General features: G+C 39.1%; 1 protein-coding gene across 3 annotated transcripts in view; it reads left to right on the top strand.

The window, feature by feature from the left end:
• Positions 1-23,792, top strand: part of LOC146639886 (protein diaphanous homolog 3-like) — a 166,672-nt gene extending 142,880 nt beyond the window's left edge. For all 3 annotated transcript variants that reach the window (XM_085356212.1, XM_085356196.1, XM_085356204.1), the window contains one exon: positions 23,419-23,792. In XM_085356212.1, the coding sequence (XP_085212338.1) occupies positions 23,419-23,792 (374 nt within the window). The remainder of the gene's footprint in view (positions 1-23,418) is intronic.
• Positions 23,793-26,458: the final 2,666 nt, after the last annotated feature.

The raw sequence follows: 26,458 nt of genomic DNA, 5'->3' as shown, positions 1-26,458 counted from the left end.
TCACTGCTTAACAGCATATTTCATTCCAGTCAGAGAGAGTAACTGCAAACTGAGTGAGGATTTGCATACTGTTCATTACACACGGCACAAATTCATGTTTTACTTGCAACTGTGATGACAAATGATATAAAACACCTGCGGTTTCCTTTTCATTTTCTCAAGCGCACTCGTAATTGTCAAATTCTGCCTCACTCGCACACACGTGTTCACACTCGCACAGACACGGGTGCGTCTCTCGACTGTGAATTTAAATTTCCTTGCTTCCGTTAATTGGCCAGACTGTAAAGAGAAGACTGTGTCTGTTTGAAAGCGTTGCTGGCCATTTTTTCTCTACGCTCTGGTCAAAAGTGCCTGGGGCACTGTCCACATAGACGCTAATCATTATTTACAGTATTTAATTCACCTCAGCTCAGTTTGGATACCACACCGTCACAGAAAGATTTTCATAAAGATGGATTAAGTCAATTTGTCATATTAGTTTCCTCTATTTCCTTTGATCCAAAGTAGAAGAAAGCCTCATTTTCAGCGTTCAGTCAGTCATCTTCATCAATTATTCTCTCTCCTATGTTTTATTCCCATTAAAATGCTAAAAGAGCATGATAAGAATTGTTTATTATTAGAAATAGTCTTTGTGAGGTCTCTGTGGCGCTCGGAAAATAACATCGTATGGATAGATTGTAAATCAGTCCTTGATACTGATCCTGTCACCCCTGCTGTTTGTGGAAGGATGCCCATATTGCCCTCCAGAATCAGTTACCTTTGCACCAGTGTAAAAAGGGACAACCAGTGAACTGTTAGCCATGCGTTCATGATTTCTCAAGGAGGATTAGACTCAGACCAGGTTCTGACATGGTCAACACCCTGATGACAAACAACATAAACGTGAAGAATCATCCATCACACACACAAACACACAGCATGACCAATATTGTCCCAGTGCCCCGAAGCAGAAGCTTTGTATGTGTTTATGGCTTTAAGTGCTGTTGACAGGTGAAAATAAATCCCACTCTCCTTTTCACCTTCCTTGTGCCTTTTCAGACTGTGCACTTTTCACTTCCCATTCTCTCCCACTCATCTGCCTCCATCATTCTCTCAAACCCTTTTCCCATCCACATGTTTCTCTCTTAAATACTGATAATAATTGTACTTTAAATTTACACATCTGTAGTTATGCAGACAAAAGAAAAAGACCTCATATTTTTTCTTCTCGGTTAATACAAAATCAAATGCCCTCACACCAAAAGTATATATATGTATTATTTTTCCCCATATTTGCCACTCAAACACCTCCCGCATGACAGATAGTGGCTGAGGGAGGAGGAGCAGCAACTAGGGAGATACTGTCAAGATTCGTCACAGTCTTCCTGCATGAAATGCCACCAGCATTTTGGGAAAAAAAGAGGGAAAAAAGGGCCACAGAGGAGGAGACATTAGCACGATGTCTATCTGTGTATGCTTGTCTGTGTCTTGGAGACATTTTACCACTGCAATACTGCATCCGTACAGCTGTATCAAACAGGTCATCTAATCAGCTTATAATGATATCCAGGTAGTTGAACTTAAAAGATTCATAAGCTAGAGCTGTGTCTAGTTCTCTTGTTCATGTTCATGTGATGAACAGAAAAGATGTATATTTATACTGTAGGAAGTTCGCTTATGCATGCATGGAGAAAAAAGTGGTATTAAATGGCATAAGCTGCACTCATCTTCCCATGAGAAGAAGTGAAAAATGTGACTTTTTCAGGCTGTCATTTTTCCTTTGGCTTTCTTTTTCTAATTTCTAGATTTCCACTTTTTTCCCCCTATTCACAGCAGTGACTGTGTGCATGCTGAGCAGAAAACATGAGCTCTACAAAGATCATCTCTCTCTTTCTTCTCCTCCACCCACCTGTGGCAATGAACCATTAGTAGCCACCAACCAGCACCACACAGCAGCATGTGCCAGAGGGTGTCTGTGTTGATTGCACTGGTTCTGTTTCATGTATACCTGTTTATAAGGGTGTGTGCGCACGCGCGCCTGTATATGTAACTCAGCTGAGTATTCTGTGTAGCCCTTGATTATTACAACCCAATTTCTTTCAGGACAACAAACAAAACGGATATTTGTAGTTAATCCCATCATTTGAGAGATGGTCTGTTTTCAGAAACATCATTTCTTAAATATGTAATTTCTTTCTGTCGTTTTGGTGTCATTCAAACATGAATTTGACTGCTTAAATTAAACCCTACTTTTTAAAGAGTCACAGTTCTAGTACCGTACTCCTTTTTAGCGATTCAATTCAATATAATTTCATTAGTGGTATTTCTATAGGAAAAGGCATTTAAATTACATTTAAAGCTTTTGAGCTGCAAATGCTTGTCAGTGCACAGGAACACAAGTATATAAAATTTAAATAATGAATAGTTCAGTGTTTGATCGACAGCCATGTTTCGTCTCGCTTTCAAACTTTGTAGCTACACATAATTTAACTACCTGTGCTTTGCTTAATTAAAGCATTCCATCTCAGTGCAAACTAGTCTAACATAAGTGTTAATGAGAGTAATTGTCTTAAATACTAATGAATTAAATTCATCATTGCACATCTCTGCAGACCCATCCTCGCTCACATTGTGGTTTTAAAGACATTAAAAATATTCAAGGCTTAAAAACGGATCTGGTTGTCTGGTTTGTCCTCATAAAGTAAGTAGGATCATCCAAAAACACTAAGGGTAGGAGATTTGAGCTTTTAACAAATTTGTGCCACATTAAAAATCTGCAGCTGCCATGAAATTAAAATACAAGTGTGCATACTTGCATTATGTTGTTAGATGTCCAGTCATTAAATATCTACATAAACTGTTTGTTGATCTTTATTGAAGATGTATATTAAATAAACAACAAAGATTTAAAGGGTGTACGCATGAATTGAGCCACACAGTATGCAGTTAAAAGTGTATTTTCCAAGGCCGTATTTTTAGTTATTAGCGTAAGTGGGATTTTTAATTAGATTTTGGTAACAGATCCCATTAATTCAGGTTTCTCTTAAAGACTTTCTTATTAAACATGTTTAATTTGGCCTGATTATTTGCATGATAATTAGCTCAAGCAAAACCCATCTCTAATGCATGCCATCATCATCCATCTGTATCTGAACAAGATTATTTTTGCAAACCAGTGCTGAATTTGTGCATGCTGTACAACAGGATAATACCCTCGGATCTTACCGGATATGTAAGCTGGTTCTTCTCCTGTTATCGTCCTTCTGGATTTAGAGATGTCTGATTATGTCCAGACTCAAGCAATTCCAATAACAATGTAAGCTTGCCCTCCTCGCCAAGTGGTTTGGCAGATATGAAATCAGTGCAAACAAAATCTGATTTGTGCACAGACAGAGTTAGAGGGCAGCATTACTGAAGTGACTGCTGTAATTGTAACCATGGATGTATTATAAGCCAGATTTCAGTGCAATCTTTGCTTACTTTGTTCTCTTTTCCATTACCTAGTATACTGTCTCTCGGTCTCTGTCACTCTATCTCTCTTTCCGTGGTATTTCTCTATTACTTTAACCCTTGTAAGCCTTATCTTCTGTTTCCTGCTTTCGAATGTGTGGGAGGCGCCATTGATTGCAAGAATGTTTCCATCAGAAGATCAGTTTTCTGGATCACTGTAATGAGTGGTGTCTGCTGGTGTCAGAGAATGGATTGGTTCATGTCAGTTAACCTACAGACAAAAAGACTTGCTGAAATAAAGACTGTTTTCACAGGTGCACAATCAATGTTATTGCTTTGCTGGCTCGTGTTAGTTGGGGAAATAGAAGATAGAGACTTTCCTTCAGACTTTGATTAAGTCATCTCAACTGTGTTTTCTCTGCTGAAATTGATAATTTCTGTCACACAAAACCAACACAATGCGGTTAAAGGTCGCTAATAATTATTTTTAATTTCTCTTTTGATAGCCTATCTTTGGATACTAGTAAATATGTATTAGGACCGGTGTAATTTAATATGAAAAATGTTCAGGACTGGTCACATTTACACCCACTGCATTTTCCTTTTCTGGCGCCTGTTGCTTGTTATTGTAGGACATGGAATACATTCTCTGTCCTCATCTGAAAGCAGACATGTAGCCGTTGAATCCTCTGGATTTTTGCATAATTGCTTTTGCTGGGGTCTGATGTTCCATTTGCTAATGTGGCATGTTCTAAAAATAAAAAAAATAAAAAACCAAGGCTACACTGTCAGACAGGGCTGGAGTTTCAGTAATAAATACCTTCCTTTACGCCTCTGTCCTGTACCCTCATATTCCAGTTGCACTACTCATTATTTGTTTGTCCCTCTGTTTATACAAAACACATTTCTCATCACACTGAAATACATGCATTTCGTGTGTTTTTGATCTCGTTCAGCGGGTGTATAGAGGTCCATGTTTGGCTTGACTATTTCTCTCTCTTAAATAATAATGAGCCTGTTATACCCGGAAGTAGCCAACTTTCTAAAGCAGTCAGGCACAAATATGGCTAGATATCCCTGCTCTCTCCCCCTGTTTTATATCTCCTGTCTGATCAGTGCTAGCAACAGACAACAGCACCAAAGCTTCCCTGATTGTACCCAGGCAGAGGGTGTTACATGCTGTCATGGTGCTTTCAGAAGTTATTTACTGTTTGTTTCCCCCCTCGATTTCTTCTTTATTCCTGTGTTTGTCTTGTGTGTGTTTGCTGATGGATGTTGTGATAATTACAACAAGGATTGTGCTGCAGGCACATGCTCTGAAGTGTCACACTGAGCCATTGTTCTATTCATTGGCTGATTAAAGAAAACAAACAGACATCTAGTAGTTGTTTTGTACATCTGACTGTGTTGAATAAATAACACAACTGTGCAGGTTTAAAATCCAGGTGTGCATGTCATGTTCTGACATTAATGTAATGCAAAACCAAAAAAAAAGAAGGCAAAACTCATGACTAAACCTGATTTAACTTGTATGTAAGAGTACGTTGTGAAGGAAAATGCAAAATCTAAGGTGTTAATTGTAATTATGCCATTATTTTGAAATCAATGACATTCTTTTATCCATCATCATCCTCATTCACAGCCTATCTAACTGTAAGTGAATAATTCCTAAAATGCTGTGCATTAAGTCATTGCTAATTACATTTTACAACCTTATCATAAATAATCATTCTGCATTGTTGTTAGCATTGTGCTTCACCATACCACTTGACAAAATAATATAGGTCAGTGTAGCCCTTTTTAAGCAAAGCCTGGTAATGAACTGAACTTCACTGAACTGACAAGACCGGCAAGAGAGTGACACACAAAGAATAACAGACATGATTAGCTGCTTTAAAAAAGATATGCTTGTCATATCAGGCCTTTCTGATACAGAAATACTTGCATCGATTCAGCTGTGATTCCCTCCCAGCTTTGCCGTGATTCAACCAGTTTGAATCGATGCAGCTGCATCTTAGACATTAAGCCCAGCACATCGATCTCACTTGGTGAATTGTGACACCCTCTGAGTGTGTGTGTGTGTGTGTGTGTGTGTGTGTGTGTGTGTGTGTGAACACACACATGCGTTTCCTTTTTACTTCTTTCAAGGTTTATAAATACTTACATATATATATATATATATGTAAGTATACACACACAGACACAACACACGCAGATATACATGTATGTGTGTGTGTGCGTGTGTGTATGTGTATGTGTGTATGTGTATGTGTGTGTGTATGTATGTATGTATGTGTATATATACGTATGTGTGTGTATATATACGTGTGTGTGTGTGTGTACGTATGTGTGTGTGTGTGTGTGTGTGTGAGAGAGAGAAATATGGGAAAGATGCAAAAGTGGATTTTAACCATTACCATGTATAACCTGGCAACAAACGGCTCGTGTTTCTCATCTGCTCCATGTGTTTTTGTAGGTCAAGGATAACTTGAGCATTGAACGAGAAAAAAAATGTATACGTGTCCAGGTCGGATAATTTGTTAGGACGGCCTTTTGTGATGCTTTTTTGTGTGCACAATTTCATTTCAAGCCTCTCTTGCATATTGGCTATGCTTTAACCATGTCATAACCTGCTTGGCAATGTTCCTTAGCCGACTATTTACAAGATTAACCCATTCTATTGTCCACACTGCTGCAGCCTCTACAGACTGTCGAGACACAGAACATGTCTGAGGGGAGCATAGATTGCTATGGCCCCCATGGGAGCTTTCAGAAGGAATAAGATGGATGACACACTTAAAGTGCTGCACTTGTCCCTGAGGCCAGATCTGCTAAGGATGCTTTCTTGCCAAACCATCAGTACATGCACAGATATTAAACAGATGTGCTGTAAGAGTGATAGGATTTTTGTGCACGCTTGGAAGTTGAGTTAATGATTTATTTCTTACATATATGTGCATGTGCATATATTGAGGTCACTGCTACAGGAAACCTGGGTGTTTGCTGACAGCTAGCAATGAAATGAGACTTTTGGTTTAAATATGTTTCTTCATTTGAAAAGCACAGAAGTCCTCTATGGATTAAAATCAATATGGGCCAATCTCATCAACACCACTGTCCTTGGCTTACTGATGTCTGTCTTGCCGAGGACTGGGAGTGTGATGAACTACAGTTTTCTTTAGACAGATCCATACCTTTCGAGGTGATTGGGTTTGACGTGTGCCCCTGAGCCATGAGTGCACAACCTTCTATTTGAGTGAATCATTTGTGTGCTGCATTGATTAGAGGTTCATTGAATTCAACAGAGCTGGTTGGCCATCAGTTCTAAATGCATAGGGAATATGAAGTGGAATGCATTTCGCTGCACACATTGCGGAGACTGGCTTTCCCTATTTGCATGTGCATGGCTTGTGTAAATGTATGATTATGTTCTTCAGAGGGTTTCGTGGACTACTGATGCATGTATTTTTAATTGCCAAGCCAGTGTGAGAGTTAGAGGAAGAGGCCCCTGGACAGAGGCTGAGCTAAACCCAGCCATGCTGCCCTGTCACTTAATTTGTTTCCTCTCCTCAGACTGCCTTCCTCACTCTCATGCTGTCTCTGCGTTTCTCTCAGTGTGTGGTAGTCTGAGTAGTGCTAGCTGACCTTCACTGGGACACGGCCGTGACTCTAATTGCATTGATATGTCAGTGAGCTCCAGTGGTTGCAGGAGAGCGTAGCAACATTACCCCATGGCGATGGGGCCGCCATGCGAATTTTGTTTTCCTTTTTTACTGATGAGTCAGAGAATAAAGCTTCTGAAAAGTGAGAGACAGGCCAATGCTTATACACAGACATAACACTTTAGAATTTCCACTCACCATGATGCTAAGACACTGCATGACTTTGTCTGTCTGTTTGTCCAGGGTACAGTAACAATAAAGCTCCCCCCCCCCCCCTTTTTTTTTTCTTCTCCCTCCACTTGATGTAACACATCTTATATAGAGCTGGCTAGTCATTAATTGATTGATTTATTTGAATCAACGTCAACACCCAGTGTAGAAATTTAACAGGTTTATATTAATAGCATTTCATGTCACCAACATCCCATTTTTATTTTATTTTTTTGCAGCGTCTCTGCTTTGAGCGTTGCCTTTTTGTTTTTCTTTTAATTTTGGTTCTGGTATGGGTTGATATGATCTAATTTGTTCCCTGCCAACTGGTGGGTGGATGCATGCACATGCTTCTGCCCACAGGCTTTTGCATGTGTGTGTCATGTTTATTCATCAAAGATTATATCTGAAATCAAGTGGAAGCATAAAATTAGCATATTGTAAAAATTCAGTAAGTAGATACAAAAATCTCTGTAGTGTGCACTGTATTTGTAGAGCTCTTGGAACTGTTGTCATCGGTTCCTTTGAAATTAATTTTCAATCATCATGCAACACTTACATTGGATGCTTTACTCTGCTCATCATAGCTTTTTTTCCCCACAATAATTTTTTTAAATAACATTAATAACAACAACAGCACTGCCTCTTACTCTCTTTTGAGCTTGGAAATGTGTAACAAATTTAAGGGTACTTTTTGCTTTTCTCTGTAAATGTTGTACATTTTTTTTTGTCTGTGTGTTTTGTTTTGTTTTTTCGGGGGGGAATCAGATGGCGGTGCAGCACAGCGGTGCAGTGGTTAGCACCGTCTCCTCACAGCAAGATGGTTCCAGGTTTGAACCGTCTGGCCAGCTGGGGCCTTTCTATGTGGCATGTGCTTCTATCCGACTAGTCTAGCTTCCCACAGTGCAAAGACATGCACAATTAGGTTAACTGGTGAAGCTAAATTGGATGTGCATGAGACTGTGCGGTTGTCTGTCTGTAGAGGCATTTCCAGCGTGTGCTTTGCCTTTTGCCCTACCACAGCTGGGCGGTTTTGTTTTTGGACACCAAAGTGAAATTACTGTTTGAAGGGTGGAAATCTAACAAGACTAATGACTGAAGAACATAATAGACTTGACGTCAGTCAGTGTAAGTCATGCAGCTCCTTGTATTTGGTTTAGTTTGACCATGTTTAATCAATCACTGGTGACATTTGCGCTAAGCACTCTGATATTAACATGTTATGTTCTGTTTGCTGACCACAGCCGTGAGGCAGATGAATGTTATGGTGCATTATGCTCATGACATTATATCAAATCTCAAGATAAATTAACGCTTAAATATGTTATCTTTGTTTTACAGCCAGACAAAGCAAATATAGGGCTGCTATGGGCGTTGTGGGAGTGAAACACACTACACTTTTCTCATAATTTGAGTTGTTGATTTTTCCCCATTAGTTACAGTCTGGACCACCTTGATCTGTGTGAAGCTGTGCTGTCAGACAAGCTCTATCGCAGTGTCTCTCAGCTAATTTTGCTGCGTTTTGACAAATGTCATGTTTTTGTTCACTTTTTGAAGTAACAAACCAGTTCCATTGCAGTAGGAAGGACACGGAGAACATTTTTTGTCCTGCTTGGTGGTCTATGTGATTCTCTAAGAAGAGATGAGGTTGAAGGACAGTTGAGGGGTGAGAGTTGCAGCACCAACAAAGAAACAAAAATGTGATTTCTAGACAGCAAGGAAGAAAAGGGAAGCGAATGAGATAAAGGAGGAGGGAAGAAGTGTACAGTTGTTTGAAAGACCGAAACCTGTGTTGATGGAGACAGGCTGGTTACCAGATGGGTTTTGTCAGAGAGAGAGGGAGGAACACAGAGACGGAAATGGTTAAGAGATGGAGGCTGATGTGGCTGTCTGTAATGCGATATGGCAGATGCGATTTTATTTTTAGGACACAAGGCCCCAGAACGATAGGTTTTATAGGGTTTTGAGTGGGTTGATCTTTTTAAATATTCAACTTCAATGAAATATGGAGCATGACTCCAGGCTGTTTGGAATTCATAAGTCTGTTTGGCAGGACTGGCCCTGCATATTGAGAGCTGTCAGAGTCAGCCTGAGTGTTAAACACAACTCTTCAGCTGGCAGTAAGAAACAATGGCAAAAAAGAAACACCTTAGTTGAATACAAAAGAGACGAAGAATGGAAGTCCTCTGTTGGAGGTTGAAATATTTAATCAGCTCTTGTGCTGGAATAATGGATGTGAATGAATAATGTTACCCAGATGAAGTGTTGTTAAATGACCACCTGTATATAGGGCCTTTTTTTTTTTTTTAACTATTTACTGTGAATTATAAAAAGCTTTGTATGATTCATAGTGTTAAATAATTCCCATTTGCTTTGTACATGGCCTTGATGCAGCACCTCAGTTCATTTTCTGTGCAAAACCAACCATTTTAGCTTGTTTCCCCTTTGGACCGCCCTTCCTTTAAAACAGCCTCTTTCTTATTTGCTGCCCCTTGCAAACAGCAGGTGGGTGGGGCTGCAGTGCTGACAGCCCGAGCTGTGTGCCTGTGATGAGAATATAAAGGATATCCCTTTCCTATGACGTGTGAGGAGACTAGAATAGAAAATGTTGCTTGGGCAACGTAACTATCCACCACCATAACAATTTATGTATGATAGAAAATAAAGAACAGCATAATAGATGTACTTTAACAAAAGAAAAACAACACGTCTGTGTTGTCCACACACCGGCAGTAGTGAAGAATCTGAATATGGCTGTTAATATCTCATTCTGTGACACTGAAAAAAATACAGCAGAATATGTGTTCTCTGCAAATCTGTCTTATGGATACAGAAGCCTTTCGCAAATGATCAGCTGTGTTCTCTATAATCCTCTGGAATGTGTACAACAAGAAGGAGTCCGTCACTTTTGCTCTTCCTATGATGGAAAATTCTTCTCCGTCAATGATTTAATGTAATTTTACTTTCTGTATAACCAATTGATTCAAAGCAAACAGAAAAGTGCAGTTCTATCTGTCTTTGAGTCTAAGGATGCATTTGCAAGTGTGTTTCAGCTTCGTGTCTGGGGATGTGTGAAGGATCAATATTTTCCTTCCCCAGTGTGACAGGTGTACACTGCCGCAGAATGCGGCTGATAGAAACCCTTAGTTAGTGTGAAGTCACTGAGGGGAAATACATATGCATAAGACTACGACCGCTGGGGATATTTAACAGCAGTAACCACGCAAACAACAACAACAGGTAGCTGAGCCTGAAACCAAGGCATGTTTAATTCATGCCAGATGCAGCAGTGTACACTGTCCGTACACCTGTGAAATAGCCCGTGTTTATTGGAAAAGGACTGTGCATGTGTGCGCTTGTGTTTGCTTCTATGCAGTGATGTGTGCCTGTCAGACTGTCTTTCGGTGTTTGTGTCTGATGTCTGCTTTTCTCTTGCTGTGTGGGAAACGCAGTGAGAGAAGAGCAAGGCCCCAGGAAGTGATGCTGTCCCTGTATGAGGAAACATTCGCAGTCTATTACCCTGCGTGTAGATATAATTAGTGTAAAGCAGGAGTAAAAGCTCGGGTTGCTACAACCATCTGCCAGGTGTATTTCTATTTATAATACAGGTGGACAGATTTGTTTATATTATGAATAATTGTATGCTTTTTTTTTTTACCCATTTATTGCAAATTGCTGATCATGGCCTTTAGTAAACGGCTTGTTTTGCATCCTACAAAGATGTAAATTACCCATGCAAATCTTATAAGTTCATATTTCTGGAAGATGATATTTCTAAAACTGATAAACATTAATTTAAAATGTCTATCTCTGACTTCTATTTAAATAAATGTCAAGATCATGACAACAAATGCTGTATATATATGTTTTTGTTACCGAGCGTAGCACTTAGCATTATCATACATTCATCTGCATCTACAAAACAATACAGTGGACATTTTCTGCATTTTTGTAGGCAGCATATCAGTTTGAAGTATTGCAGAGCGTCACGGGACTATAAGAACAGTCACTGCGACCTCTTAGACGAAGAGCTGCAGGCGATATACTTCACACCTCCAACTTCTCAGCGAGGTAACCAATTTTTACCGAGTCCTGCTGTTCGTAGGCTTGTGTCATGTGCAGTACAAAATTACATGACAGTTGTTCACAAAATCTTGGAAAAATCCAAATATTGCCTGACATCTTTTTAAAAGAAGTCCGCTTGTTTTGCAGCCCCCAAAAATGTGACCTATAGGGTTAAACCACATTTTCTGACAATGCTGTTCACTGCACAGCGTTCAAAATTGGATGTGGCTTTTAATTGGCCATATTTTTGCGTTTACACTGATTTGCATTGGCTATCAAGCTGTTTTTTGGTTTTTGTTGTTGTTGTTTGTTTTTTTGAAAAGGCAGATATGAGTACATTAGTGACAACAGTGTTATTGACTGCTTTGAAAATGTCATATTGCTTGCGTTTGATAGTGAAGCTATCGATCAAAGAGAGGCCCTGTATTATTTGTTATATTTTTTTCTCAAGTAAAGTGTGTGTAGGTTAGCCGTACTAGTGGCAGGAAACCGGGCTCACTTTTGGGGCACTGTTAGATGCACCAAGGCGTGCTAACGTAATGCCATGCTTGGCTGCAGCTCACAGTGGCTGAAGGTTCACACTGAGGGGCAGGGGACTTCAGGGACATTCAGCTACACCCCTTTCACATCTCCGCATCACCCTGTCTGATTTTACACGGCTACAAACTCCTCCTTCACTTGTCTCGTAGTCTTGATTTCAATATGTCATATTTGTTTATGCACTGCAGGGGAAATGTGCTGACATCTCCATAGGAGTCTGTCTCTTATGTGCACATCTATGGTTGTGCAAATCCCACTGCCTGTCCAGTTTAAAAATAAATAAATAAATAAATAAATGCTTACAAGAATGCGGTCATAGAGGGTGACCTATAAATGTCAAGGGACTGTCCCCTCTCTTTCTTTGGAGCCAGATATTCAGGCTCCGCTTACTGTGACCATAGACGCCCATACTGATCAGTAATATTTTCGCTACAATGACAGTTTTTTATCTCCCAGATACTATACACAATGTAAACTCTCACCACTTGTGCCAGCTCTATTGAAAGGGCATAATGTTTTCTAAAATTAGCTTTGAGCCTTTACAAATTAAATGTATCAAAGTGGTAATTATATAAAGAGCCAATGCTGTTTTCTTTTTGGACTGATCATCACTGTCACTAAATCAAAATATGTGCTTCTGACAGCCCTAGTAAGATGTAATACATGTCTCTGGGGCTGCAGCTAATAATTCTTTTACTCATCAGTTAGTCTGTTGATCATTTCATCTTTATTAAATCATTAATTGTTTCATTTATACTAAATTCAAATAATAAATCCTACTACCAGATCTCGAACCACATTTTTTTTTAAAACAAATTATAACAAGCACTATTTGGCTGCAGCTCCTCAGTGAAGTGTAGGCTCAGCCAAAAAAAATGTATTGATAAATTATTAAATAAAATTGTATCACGAGCAGAGATGGGCAGTAACGCGTTACTTGTAACGCGTTACTGTAATCTGATTACTTTTTTCAAGTAACGAGTAAAGTAAGGGATTACTATTGCAAAATCGGTAATTAGATTACCGTTACTTTCCCGTAGGAACGCTGCGTTACTGCGTTACTAAAACCGTGATTTTTTTTTGCGAGAATGTCTCATGACAGTGACGTAAGCAAGTGCGACGTTGGTGACAGCAGCTGTGTGCAGATCAACAATGGATAATATATCGAGTGCGGGAGAGAGTATGAGCGTGCAGCGTTTAAAGTGTGGAAGTACTGACCTTACTTTGAGTTTGATTCCATAAAAAGTGACAAAAACATTAGCGTCCATCGTGCGTGGGAAGAAAACTTCTTTTTACAGCGAAAAAAACCCCTAAACTTCCGAGCAAGTACCGAGTAGCTACGACGTGATGGGAAACTCACAGAGACACTCGCGCGGATTCTTCAACTGACCGCAGCACACCTACACCAGGGTAACCCTCCGCCTACCCTGCTCCTGCTTTACAGGTGAAAATAGAGCAAAAGGACCGCTGAGTCTTTGACTTTATTTATTTTCTGCTGTGTTTTACTTGCATCTGTTTGAAAGAGTGAGTGTAAACACAAAAAATATTTTATTTTATGTGCTGGAATGTGTAGAAAATAGGTTTAAATGTTAAACTAATTTATTCAAGTCAGAGAATGTTGCATATAATTAAATGTTTTGCTTGATGCATAAAGTTAAAAGATTAAAACTGATAAAACAAGTTAAAAAAAGAGACTTTTCCATTTGATTACATTTTGTATGATGGATTATGTAGAAAAAGTAGAATTGGGCTGAAAGATCTATCACTTTATCACCTCTTCAGGTTGTAAATCGTGTTTTTAAAAAGTAACTAAGTAACTAAGTAATTAATTACTTTTGAAAATAAGTAATCAGTAAAGTAACGGGATTACTTTTTGGGGGGAGTAATCAGTAATTAATTACTGATTACTTTTTTCAAGTAACTTGACCAACACTGATCACGAGTACATACTGGCACATATTTATCCTCCAAATTATGTCTCATTTCCACTAAAACTGTGGAACTGAATCGTGTTTTTCTGTAATTAAACAAATATATTTGAGGTTGTGAATGTGGGAGAGAAGGAGGAGAAAAAGAGGGGAGCAGAATCATTTCTTAACAAAGGAAAACATTTATATATGCGTTAGAGCTGGAAAGGCCTCAGTTAACTATGTCAGTGCTGGTTTTTGGATTAGCCATAGGGACTGTTATAGTGCTCTTTCAACAGTCCCGTCTCTGCATGTCCTCTATTTTCTCTTCTTTCACGTAGCTCCCTCAGTTTTTGTGCTCTATTTGAGTCTAGTCCAAATTACAGTCATTGCCCCCAAATCACACCACTGTCTTGAGGCTGTTTAGGCTGTCCACCTTGTCATCCTCTCCCTCATCATCTCATTTCTCCCACTTTTGTTCTCCTTTCACTCTCCTCTCATTGCTTGTTGCCTGTCCTCATTTTTAATCCTGTCTGCTGTGTCAGAAAAAGCTAGACAGTACAGTCTGCACATGTGCAGCTAACTACAACAAACAAACAAGGGACTAACCTTCAGTGACTGGTGCTTTGCCAAGTAATGATCTTTAATTAGAGTCAGCCTAATACACCCAAGCTAACAAGCTGTCTTCTTGCTTTTACCCTTTAAAAGACTGGCTGGGGGACTTTGGCACATGACTCACATTTGTTTCACCATACGACTCTTAAATGTAGCTCTCCTTGGCACATCTCATTGTGTATGTGCAAAGTCATAGCCTTCTAGAGTACAGTGCGCACAGTCCCATCCTCACAGATAAAATGGTAAGGGTTTTTTTCTTTCTTTTTATACCATTTGTGTTCCTAAGTGGTAATGTACAACTGTCCATTAGAGTACGAACGAAGTAAGAAGGGTTATTTTGTGAGCAAGGTTTTTCACCCCTTTTCCTCCATTCAATCAGTTTTGCTTTTCTGAATTTGTTTTATTTGTACTATGAGTCATAGCAACTCTGCTTTTATACCTCAAGTGTGCTGATTGCTGGCAGAGATGCAGAAAAACACACACCTAGTCTCATCTTTCTGTTATATACACTGAATATGTCTGAAAAGTTCTGCACAAGTTTTGTTCAGTGTTACCAGTTCCACCATGAATGACTGGTTAATCCACACAGAACAATTTAAAAATGACTTACAAGTGGAGGGAATTTTCCCACAATGAATCATATTTGCAAAGAGGAAGCATACTGACAGTTGCACAAACAAATCAGCTAACGGCTAACTAGTCTTTACAGGGCTCGCAAAATGTCAAAATCCCTGGTAGCCCTTCGGGCAGGCACTCTTCTTTCTTTTGGTAGCCCAAAATAAATTTAAGTAGCGCAAATTTAAAAAAGAGGACAATTTTTTGATTGATGTTTTGTTTCCTTTACAATGTATAATATTGTAAAGGAAACAAAACACCAATCAAAAAATAGTTAAAGCACAAATTACAACAACTGTATAAAAATTACAATCATCAACTCAAACATTTGGTTCTAATTGAACAGAAATTTCTATGAACTTGTAAGAACTGTGTAGAACATGAATCAGTCTGTGTCAGATCCTGAATTTGAAATTTCCACTGAAATCATGGGTAAGAGGTAAGTGGAACCAAGATCTAGGACATTTGCTTTTTGAAGTTTGGCAAAATTTAGCAGTCTTTGCAATGGTAGTTCACTTTTTGCAACATAGTATGCTGTTCTAAACAGCTTTTTCAGGACTTCTTGTTTGTTCTTGGTTTATTTTTAGTAGGTTTTTTGCAATTGGTGTTTGTTCTGGGAAAGATACTGCAGACTGAGCAATGGATTCTGATGGGGGTCTTTCTTAAAATTACTGGTCCCAGTAACAAAGGCGCTTGTCGAGGGAAACTTACGACACACCCGGCAGAACATTATGTTATTTAGCTTATCATTTTCAATATGTCACATATTGACAGTGGCTCATTGATGCCAATGACATAATTACCCAGCTACATTTGCGAAAGAATGCAAATGTTGTAATTGTATCGAGTTTCATGCCGGGACAGAATTTGATAGCAGAAATGTTAAAAGATTTTCCACGCTTTGTTTCATTTACAGTGTTTTGCTTTCTGTGTAAACACAGGCGGGAATATTATGCCAGTATTACTGCAGTCAAAATGATGATAAGGTTCAAAGGACTGACTCCCATGGTACATAGACTTAAGTGTATAATTATTTTTTGGTCTTCAAATTACAAATAAGAAGTGTATTGAAATAGAGCTTTCATAAGTAACAGGTAATTATGTAAAATCATTGTTTGATTATCTATGCTGTCATGACAATTCTGGTACAAATACATTGTGATTTAGATAGCATTTATACATTAAGGCTTGATAATGCTTCAGATGACATAGTTGTTTCAGAGGCAGACAGGCAATTGAAAACTGTTTTTAATTGACTGGTAGGTCTAAAACTCACAGGACCAAAGAAAGCAAGGCTTTTTTCCCTTTTAGGCCTAGTAAAAAACAAAACAAAACAAAAGTCACACTCATTTCCTGATGGGGTCGGAAGGACCTATTTTTAAGCTCTTGCATGCACAAGTAAATATGTCAGTTACAGTTAACAGTATAGTTAAACTCTTGAACACCTGGCAAAAGATATAAAATAAGCAGGAGGGTGGGTTAAGTTATGTTAGTGAATTGGTAATTATGTGTTCTTAAAATTGTGTTTCCAAGTGACTTCTGCTACCTAAAGATCCTACTTTTAGGAAACTGAGAGGCAGCACTGGCGACTACCGGTATTTTTTATTATTATTTTTAATTCAGATGGCATAAATGATAAGGATTTAGTTAGAGCAGGGCGATATGGCCAAAAATATTTATCACGATATATATTTGAAAATTTGCGATAACGATATAACTGACGATATAATTGATGCGAGACAAAATACAACTCCACAACATTACTAGCGCAAAAAGACAACCTTCTATTTATTTTCACTTAAACAAGAAATGGGCTGACATATCCTCAGCATAACCATGTCCACTGAAGTTAAAAAGAGGTGCTTTGCAACATTAAACTGCAGTGTGCAGTACGTATTTTTCGGACCATAAGGTGCACGGGATTATAAGGCACATTAAGCGAAACAAAGCAGTCAGATAAATCAAACTTTATTAAACTCATTCTTCTTGCTTCCTCCACTTCTGTACCTTTGATTCATTAATGTTGAATTCTCTGGCAGCTGCTCTATTCCCATGTTGTTGCAGTATATTAATGACTAACCTTGTATTGTGGATGGATTATCTCAGTTGTTCTCCTGACTGAAGTTTGGTCCGTTTACAACATCCTGCCATGCGATTGCATTTGTCTCTAACTATCAGGAACCTTAACGTTAACTTTTATAAGTGGAAAAGTGTTAGTGTTCGTCCTCCAGCCTCACTGTTTATGTTATGCTAACATAGCTGTGTCGCTAGCGATCACGTAGCACATCATTGTATACCAGGTAGCCCAACTTCAGTAACCCTACAAACGTCACTGCTGTTTAGTTTCCTGTCTTCATTTGTGTTGGAAGTGATAGCAGAGCTGTACGTTTGAATTTTTTCAGAAATCTCTCAGTCAGAACATGCAATATCATGCTTAGGTAACTAGCGAAACTAGCGAGCTAACTTCCGCTAGCTTCTTGCTAACTTCTAACTCCGTTAAATGTAATAAATTTTGTTTTCATGGATGCCTGGAAGTTAAACTTCATAGTTACACCTGGTAAAGCAGCAATGCTGATCGTTTTATTAAAGATGAAAGAATTTAGACAGTTTTTAACTCTCAGTGCAGTGTTCGTTTGACCTGAAGAGGGGAGTTTAGGACCCAGATTACTCCCAGATTTAAGAGCATCTTAGTCCGACAAATACGACAATAACGACGGCCGCTTGCATGTTCTGCAAAAAAATGTGCTTTGTCGTGTATCTGACGGACAAACACCAAACCAGTTCCACATCACTGAAGTTGCACCATTTTTACAAACCAATTCTGGTTCATCTGTTTCACTCAACAATCGGCCATGTGTGTATGAAAACAAAGGCACTGCGCATGCACGTTTTGCTCATATTCTACCGCGATATTTCATTTTCCTATCGTTGCCTAACATTATACCGGTATTACTGTGAATGGTATAATATGGCCCAGCCCTAGATTTAGTTTCTAATAGTTTTTATCATGTTCTGACACAGTAATCTCACATCCTAGTATAACTAGACTCTATACAGAAACTGAAAAATTGAGTATCTGTCTCTGTTCTGAATGAAGAAATATTGTTCTAAGAAACATTTTGACACACTGAGATGATTTCTGTTCTTATGTTGTTATAAATACATGACAACAAAACTTGGCTACAATAACAGTGACAAACTGATCTCACTGCTGTTGAGGAGATAATTTATAACTGCTCAAAAAATCTGATGTTTTAACCCCTCAGCCATAAAATGCTGGGCGGATGGGCTGGCTACATGGACACCAACTATATACTACACTACCCTGTCCTAGACTATACTCTGCTGTACTGTACAAAGAATCTGCAACACAAAAGTCAGTCATGTTTCATTGTAGGACTTAAAGTAAAGCCACCAGTGCATTTTAACCATTTGATTTCCAAGTGATATGCCTAATTCTGCTTTTGTCTCTCATCTCTTCGATGGAAATTTTCTATAGATAAAACAGAACTGGTCACTTTCAGTTCATTGTGGCTGCTCTTACGACACTGAGGCTATATATCCACATATTCAAATGTTTTTATTTTAAAGCTAAATTTGTTTGGATATAGATGAGCATTTTAGCAAACATTCAGAAATAATCTTCAAGTAAACTTGCATTACATGACCAGTGTAAACAGGACACAGACGGTCTGTTGCTTCAGCAATGCAAAAAAGATCAGAGATTTCTTGTTGACACGGAGGTGGAAAGTAACCAGAGTACAATAGCAGTGGAAAACACAGTAAATACACCAACATATTAGGCAACTACAGGTCAGCAAGAGGAACCAATGGCAATGTAAAAGGAGTACACACAAAAGATGTGAGCCTAGCCAATAATGTTAGACAATCACAAGCATGTATAAAAATTAAAATCAACAATGACAAATTATTAGTAGTGTTTATACAAAATGTGCTTTTGTTTGATTATGTAGCCAAAGTCATAAGCCATAAAGTGGCCCCAAATGCAAAGATTTAGATTTAAATGGAAAGGGTGAAAAAAAAAAAAAAAAACAAGCCATCAAGCCATGTTTTGATTTATGACGGGTAAAGAAGTGTGTATTTGATCTTGCTAACTTTAACTTGTTGTGTCAGTCACTCCGTGGAGAGAAAAAGTCACTTCACTATCTGTATTTTTCTAAGTCTGCATGACTGCTCCCTTCTTAAAGTGATCAAATACAGCAAACTTCATAAGAGTGGAGAGACAGGGAGGGGGTGAGAGATGAAAGGAAAGGCTCATCTGCATCTGTATTTGAAGTGGCAAATGCAAATGGACCAAATGATCTGACAAGAGAAAAATGTGAATTCCTCTCTGCAGCTATTTGCAGATGGAGAAGAAAAATCTCTGTTTTCTCTATTGGACGGGGCCTTTTACATTTCTACAAAATGCCATCCTATCAGACATGTAATAAACCACCATGGTTCCATCTTGAAATTCCCAGTGATATTTTCAAACGATTCAGAGCAGCGATTAGTCTGTTTCGTTTGAGATTTTGCTTGTCTTATGCTGAAACAGAACCAGTGTCAGTAGCTGGGAAAAAAGGCTTTGGGCTCTGAGACTCGCAGTTTAAAGACACATTTTACAGCAAAGCTGAGAGCGAAAAGGCACAACACACTCAGTCTGCCAGCTCTTTTATTGTCATTTTTGAACAGTTTTTCTTCTCCGTTCTGCCTTCAAGCAGACTAAAGGATGGCGTCGGACTGAGGACTGTGATAGACTGCTGGTTTAGTGCTGTGTTTATGGTTGACTCCCTGGAAAATACCACTCTTTAGGCTTTCTCAAATGTTCAGTTTTGCTCCAATCTCTTAACACCTCTTGATGTTGATGAGTTTATTACTACAATGGTGTCAGTTTAGCTTTAACAGTGCGAAAAAGTGAAAGACAGGTGAGCACTTTCTGTCTCAGAAGCCTCAGTGTTGCTCCTACCTTCTTTTTCAAATGTCGACAATCCAGAAGCAGGAAAGAAGTGAATAAATGTTTACCTGCATCAGCACCGAACATAAACGCCGCAAATGAGCTTTCATGAAGAAATGTGTTTTCTTTTGTGTTGCCGTTTGCCAGTGGAAGAAAAGAATACCTCTCCTGCTCTTTTATTATATTTCACTGTGAAAGCTTTCTAACGAAGTAGTTTGACATTAAGGTGTGAAGATGAACTTCTAAGTATGGGCTGCTGTATTGGTGCTCTATCAATACACAGGCCAAAACCCAAGTTCAAACATTGGTTCAATATGTTCTGCCTCCATCAGTGACGTCAAAGGTGTTGGAAACCGCCACCGTGGCTTCACAATTCAGTCATTACAGAAGAAAGTGCTTAGCAGAAATAGAAAAGCTCTGTGTAAGTACCAGACAACACTCCGTTTCACTTTTTAGCTTTTTAGCTTCACCAGCTTATTATTTCACAAAAACCACACAGTAAAAATGCTGCTGGCTTGCAATGGCTCCTGGTTGAAGACAATAACTGAAGAAAGAAGCTTTTTGCTTACAAGGACATGTAACCATTTAGTGTTCGAAGAGCTGCATTTTAAAACTGAGGTGAATAATGTCCAGTAGCAGGTGAGCGGGCGCTGAAAGGTTGAGCGGGCCTGTGTTCGAGTCTGCACTGGACCATTTTCTCAGTGCCATTCCTCACTGCTCTCTCCCTACTTCTCTACTGTTCTACCCTAAAAAAATGCCCAGTGGCCAAGATTTAGGAAAAAGTGCATAGCTCAGAAATACTAACGCCAGAATTATAATATTAACATAGAGCCTACGACACAGCATGCATAGGTCGCAAAAGCTGATGAGGTATTTATTCCTGTGCAGGCTGCAGTGATGGTGATGTGTATTTACATTTCTGGGGAGGTTTGCATGGTTTGCTGTAACAATGTACCGACGTGGATGTAACTGTGTTGAAGTAACAGAAGCATTTTTATCAAAGTGTGTCCTCGTATGTGATCGGGGTGGAAAAAGCTTTATGAAGCCTGTAGTGAATCCTGAGTCAGCAGATCAGAGTCTAATCATGTATCGCAGTAATATCACTTAGATCAGTGTCACTTGGCACCAAAGTTCAGTCCGAGACCTGTCATAATGATGTGGGATTTATCCTGAGTATGTTGCGTACTAAAGTACACTAACCATCTTTTATATCTAATTGCACATCACGCAGCTAATCCATATTTGATGGTGTGAGAAGGATAAATTCACACCTCTACCATCACAGGCATGTGTTCAATAAAAGACGACAGTTTTGTCTTTGAATTCCTTGACGATCCAGAGCAGCGATTTCGATTAAAATTCTGCTTGACTAGTTCTCCTGTACAGCCTTTGTCAGTTGTTGGTTAAAGGAGTGCTACCTGGAAGATGAGACATATTTTACATCTCTCAGACATGTTTTACAGCTTAGATGAAGGCATATGTTGAGAAGCTAGCGAGGCTTCAAAGGAAGGGGCAGCGAGGTGTCACAGGCAGACAGACTGAGAAGAAACTGAACTTGCCAGCACTTTGATCATGTTCACCACTAAAGGCCAAGGCCCTGTTAGGGAGAAGAGAAATGCACTTTTGGATAAGAGGTCTTATTCAAGTGTGGGGTTTCTTCATTTCTTTTTGAAGTGTAAATGTATATGTATCGAAACAGCATTTTGTACTCCAGTCAGTATGTGGTTTTCATAAGTAATTTAGGCTACATGCAGAGCTGAAAATAATTAAATGCTAATACGTGTTAAAATGAATGTAAATTCAAAGATTGACATTTTGTCACACTCGACGTGTGATAATAATCCCATCCGTGTTGCTTTTCGTGACAGAAACGGCCTCAATTTGAGATTAAGCTAAAGTGTAAACAAGATATCAAAATGCAAATAGTTTATTACAGAACTGATCACTTTCCCAGCATCAGCTCTGAATCTGTGAGCGGCGCTTTTAAGGGAAACAAGCGTTTCCTTTAAAGAGGGGGGCATCGCTAAGTAGAGAGAAACAGACAGGGTGGGTGTAGCTGATGCACTTTTTAGGGGGAGGACAGAGAAACAGGACATGATTGGGAAATTGTGGAGCAAAAAGGATCAGCAGTGGGAAATAATTGTCATCTGTTGCAAGTTAGACTGCTACAACAGGAAGATGGCGCAAAAAGGGTCAGATAATGAGAGGAGACTTGCATTTTCAGCTGTGTTAAATGTTCAATCACAGCAAGCAACGCGAAACACTCTACTCAGTTCCTCCTTTTAAAGTCACCCACTGCCTCTTGTTTGCCTAACAGGTTTGTTGTGAACGTAACAACGTGTGTTTGTGTGTGCGCGAGTGCCAACGTTGACTTTCTTTCCTTAATATTGCAGTCGCTTCCTTCTTGTCTGCTCTCTTTCCTCCCTTTATCCTTATTTATTTGTCAGAGGTTGTGTTCAGGGACGTTCCTTGTCATTCGTCAGCTTGGCCCATAAAACACACTGTCATGACTGACTGGCCACGCTCCAAACTCATTACCGATTGGCTGACAGAGCGGGTCGCTCTGTTCTGCTCTGCTGTGTTTGACTCCTGTTTGCCAGACATTTCAGGCTCAGGAAACTTTAAATGCGGCGGTGTCTTTCCTCGCGCCACTCCTCTCAGCCTCACACTCAAGGTCACATGAATATGGATTTGCCCTCTCCTTCCAGCGCGCACATACTGATGATGAAGTCTAAGATCTACTCAGAGGGATTATAATTCAGAACGTAGGTCTGATCTTGGCATCTGGGCGTTGCTCTGTTCCACTGTCTGCCTGGGAATGTGTTTTAAAGAATAAGAAAGATGAAGAGGACAAGTGCCGGAGCAGAGAGCCGAGATGAAGAGCAGAGGAAGGAGAATGGATGATGATGGTAGAATCAGGGGAGGTGAAGCTGGGTGGGAGGGTGTCGTGCAAGGGGGGGAGACTAGGAGATTGGAAAAAAGGGCAACATACAATGTTATTGAGTTTCTGTTGTGGTTGATCAGCCATATCCATTTCATCATGCTGAGCTGGCTTTGTGCCAGAGTGTACTGCAGAAACTTCAGTCTCATCAGTGAGAGTATGTCGATTCTAACAGACTAGCAGTGCGACCTCTTGTGTATGTATGTAATTTGTTTTGCATGCGTAATTGTTTACTAAACTGTTTTTATTACTTCCTAACTTCTTTTATTTCATCATTTCGTGTTTCGCTGGATCGCCTGACTTTCTATTTTCTCATCGCTCGCCTGCTTTTGCCGCTTCTCTGTGGCTTGCTTGTAATTTAATCTGTAATCTGATTAACCTCCTTGCTCCCATTCATTTAACGTGTCAGTCACGCATCACCCTCTTCTCCCTCATTCTCATAGTTGTGCTCACTGCTTTGTCTCTGTTTTTCACTCGCAGAAAACAACAAGGCACCTTTACAAAGGTCTCGCTCTCGGCAGAATATAAATGCGAGTTCAGCGGCGGTGAAAGCTCCCTCTGCCCGGGAGGCCCATAATGAGTCTGAGAGCCATCCATCTGCAGCCAGAGCCAAAGCTGCTGTGGGTTCAGAGTCGGGCCGCGGTTACAGGAACGTGGCGGGTCACGGCTATGGGCCGGACAGAGAGAGGGTGTTGGAGAGAGTTAAAGCGACCGAAAAAGAGATGGAGGTTGGCACAGGAAGCGCGGGAACTCCAGCCTTCCAGTCATCCTCCTTTAGTCCCACAGTGAGCAGCTGTGGCACCAATGGAGAGTCAGATGTAGAGGCACTCCTCGCGAAACTAAGAGCCTTGTGAGGGTCATTTCTTATATTTGAAAGAAAAAAATATATATACACATTTTTTTTTATATGCAGCATATAGTACATTTCTGCCCACACATTTAAATATACTCTGATTATAACCTTAAAGGTCATAATCAAAAGCTTTGTTAACAAGAGGAAATATAAATAAATAGCTGGGCAACTAAATAATGACAATGCATTTGTGTAGAAACGGTAATGAATTCATGGACCATGTTTTTAAGGCGCAGTGGTACAAAAAAAATCATTTTCTGGCAGATGGAGCACAGAAAGCTGATCGCACTTTGGCCTGCCCAATGTCCTCAGAGGTTATTTCTTGAAAAACTCTGATTGTGATTCATTAGGAATACTGAAGCGTATTAGTTGATTACATTATATTTCAAAAATGAAAATGCACCCAAATAGATTCTGCCGTCTTTATCTGATCCTCCTCTGTGTGCCGCCATTAACATTTATGAATTCCAAAGAATCAGAATATAACAGCTTTTCCTCTGAAAGCTGCAGATGCAATGTTGCTAAGCACTTTTTTTTGTAAACCATAAAAAATGTTTAAAAACAAACTTTAATCGCATTTGCATTTTTACATCTTTATCATACGTCTTGTCCTGTCTGTATTTATGTATCACATTAGTCAAGTACAATTGAAAGTTTCAAACTTACATTTATTTGTATAACTTTTGGTTTTTATTTTTATTTTTATGTTTTCCTTTCTTTCTTTGTTCTTTATAAGTTCTTTTTGTTTCCACTCCCTATGTGTTAATGGTCTGTCTCTGTGTTTATAAATGTATTAATACTTACGAGTTAAGCCACGATTGCGCTTCCACGGGTTCTAATATTAGATTTTGTTAGAGTTTGGTGGTACTGGACTGTTTTTTGCTCTGTGTATTTTCTAGTGAATGTAAGTCTTCAGAAAAGGGAACAAACTTTGATCCAAAATATGGCACAAAGCACCAGAATGTGTATTTTTTTTTTTCTTCTGCATTGCAACTGAACTTACTTAACCATACTTGTTATATCTCTATCTGTATTCCTAGTTTTTGTAGACATATTTGCAATAAAAAAAGGAAATAAATGTGTTTGTTTGTTTTTTATTTTGTTTTATAATTTATATTATTATTTTGGCATGCTGTCATTGCCTATGTGGCTGTTATTGTTGTATTTTATTTTTTATTTTATTTAAATAGTTTTGTTTTTTGGGTTTTTTTTTTTTTACATTTTTGGTTGTAATCAACATAAATGCAGAAAGTTGTTTGTCCATCCTAAATTAATATAGCAGGACAAAATGCTCTATAAACTTCCCAGCTTCAACTGTCTTTATTAGAAGGCGCACATAGCCTAACCAAAGCCTTAGTGAGACCATTATAGCTTCAAAGGCTGAGATCATACGTAGCCAAAGTAATCATTCATCCAAGCATTTTCTGTTTGTTCTTGTGTTTTTCTTGTACCTACCTGTACAATTTCTCTGTAAGTCTACTTTGCTATCCTGCCAATGTCCTTGTAGTCTGGACACATATTCTACATGCAGCTAAAAAAAAACATACGACTGCAATTGTTGAGTTTATCAAATGTGAATGTAGTTTGCACAAAGCGTACGGCCACCACAGTCCTACCTTATACAGGCCAGTGGCCACCTGGGAGGGAATATTCAAAGCGTCACGTGGCTCTTTTAGATGTACGGTGGTGTTACTGGCCTACAAATGTATTCTTCTTTATCAGATTTCCATTAATGATAGATTTTTTTTCTAAAATGTATTGCCTTGGTCAGACAGAGTACAAAGTGATGAGGCTACAGTAAGCAGTGTCCTTGTAGAAGTGAATGGACGAATGGATAGTTATATGAAAAAATTTTTATTTTATTCTTAAGGTACCATGACATTTAAAAAAAAAAAAAAGGTCTTTAACAAGTCTTAAATTAGATAAATACGTTTTTAGATGAAAAACTACATGTTTTTGCTAAATAAATCCATCACAACATTCAGAAGCAGTTTGTAAAAAGAACTAAGCACATCCTTTCTGCTTCCATATCAACAGGATAAGTAGCACCCAGGTGCTAAAAATCAAATGCACCAGGATACAGTAACTGATCGTCAAGTGTGAGCACCTCCATAAAAGCAGAAATTTAGCAGTTTTCTCGTCTGGAGCATTCAGGTGTGTTAACACAATGTGAAACAGCAAAGCCATCAGAGGTTTTCTTAGAGAAACAATTGTTGCTGCTCTTCAGTTTAGCAAGGGTTTTAAGGACACTGCCAACAACAGTCATTCTATAACGAGAACAATTTATTTACAAGTGGAAAACGTTGAAGACAGTTGCCAGTCTTTCCAAGAGTGGACGTCCCAGCACATTCAAACCAAGGTCAGACTACAATGTTCAGTGGGAGGGGAAAAAAATGAGCGCTACATCTCAGACTCTGCAGTCCCCTGTTTGCTTGCTAAAGTACATAACAGTACGATTAGAAAAAGGCTGAACATGTGTGGTTTGTTTGGAAGGGTTGCCAGGAGAAAGCCTCTTTTTCTTTAGAAAAAAAATGCAGCACAGCTCAGGTTCACAAATGTCGTGATGCATGCTCGATCATTCAGGTAAGGAAATCCCAAAAAGTTGATTCTGTTCATCTGGACATAGCGTTGGGGAAGCCTGCAGTCAGCTGAGACTGAAGTCAATTA

Source organism: Diplotaxodon limnothrissa, linkage group LG1 (genome assembly GCF_057381915.1).
Source record: "Diplotaxodon limnothrissa isolate DT_005_m linkage group LG1, D_limnothrissa_male_GT1.1, whole genome shotgun sequence".
Lineage (NCBI taxonomy): Eukaryota > Metazoa > Chordata > Actinopteri > Cichliformes > Cichlidae > Diplotaxodon > Diplotaxodon limnothrissa.
This window is presented reverse-complemented; position numbering and strand designations above follow the sequence as displayed.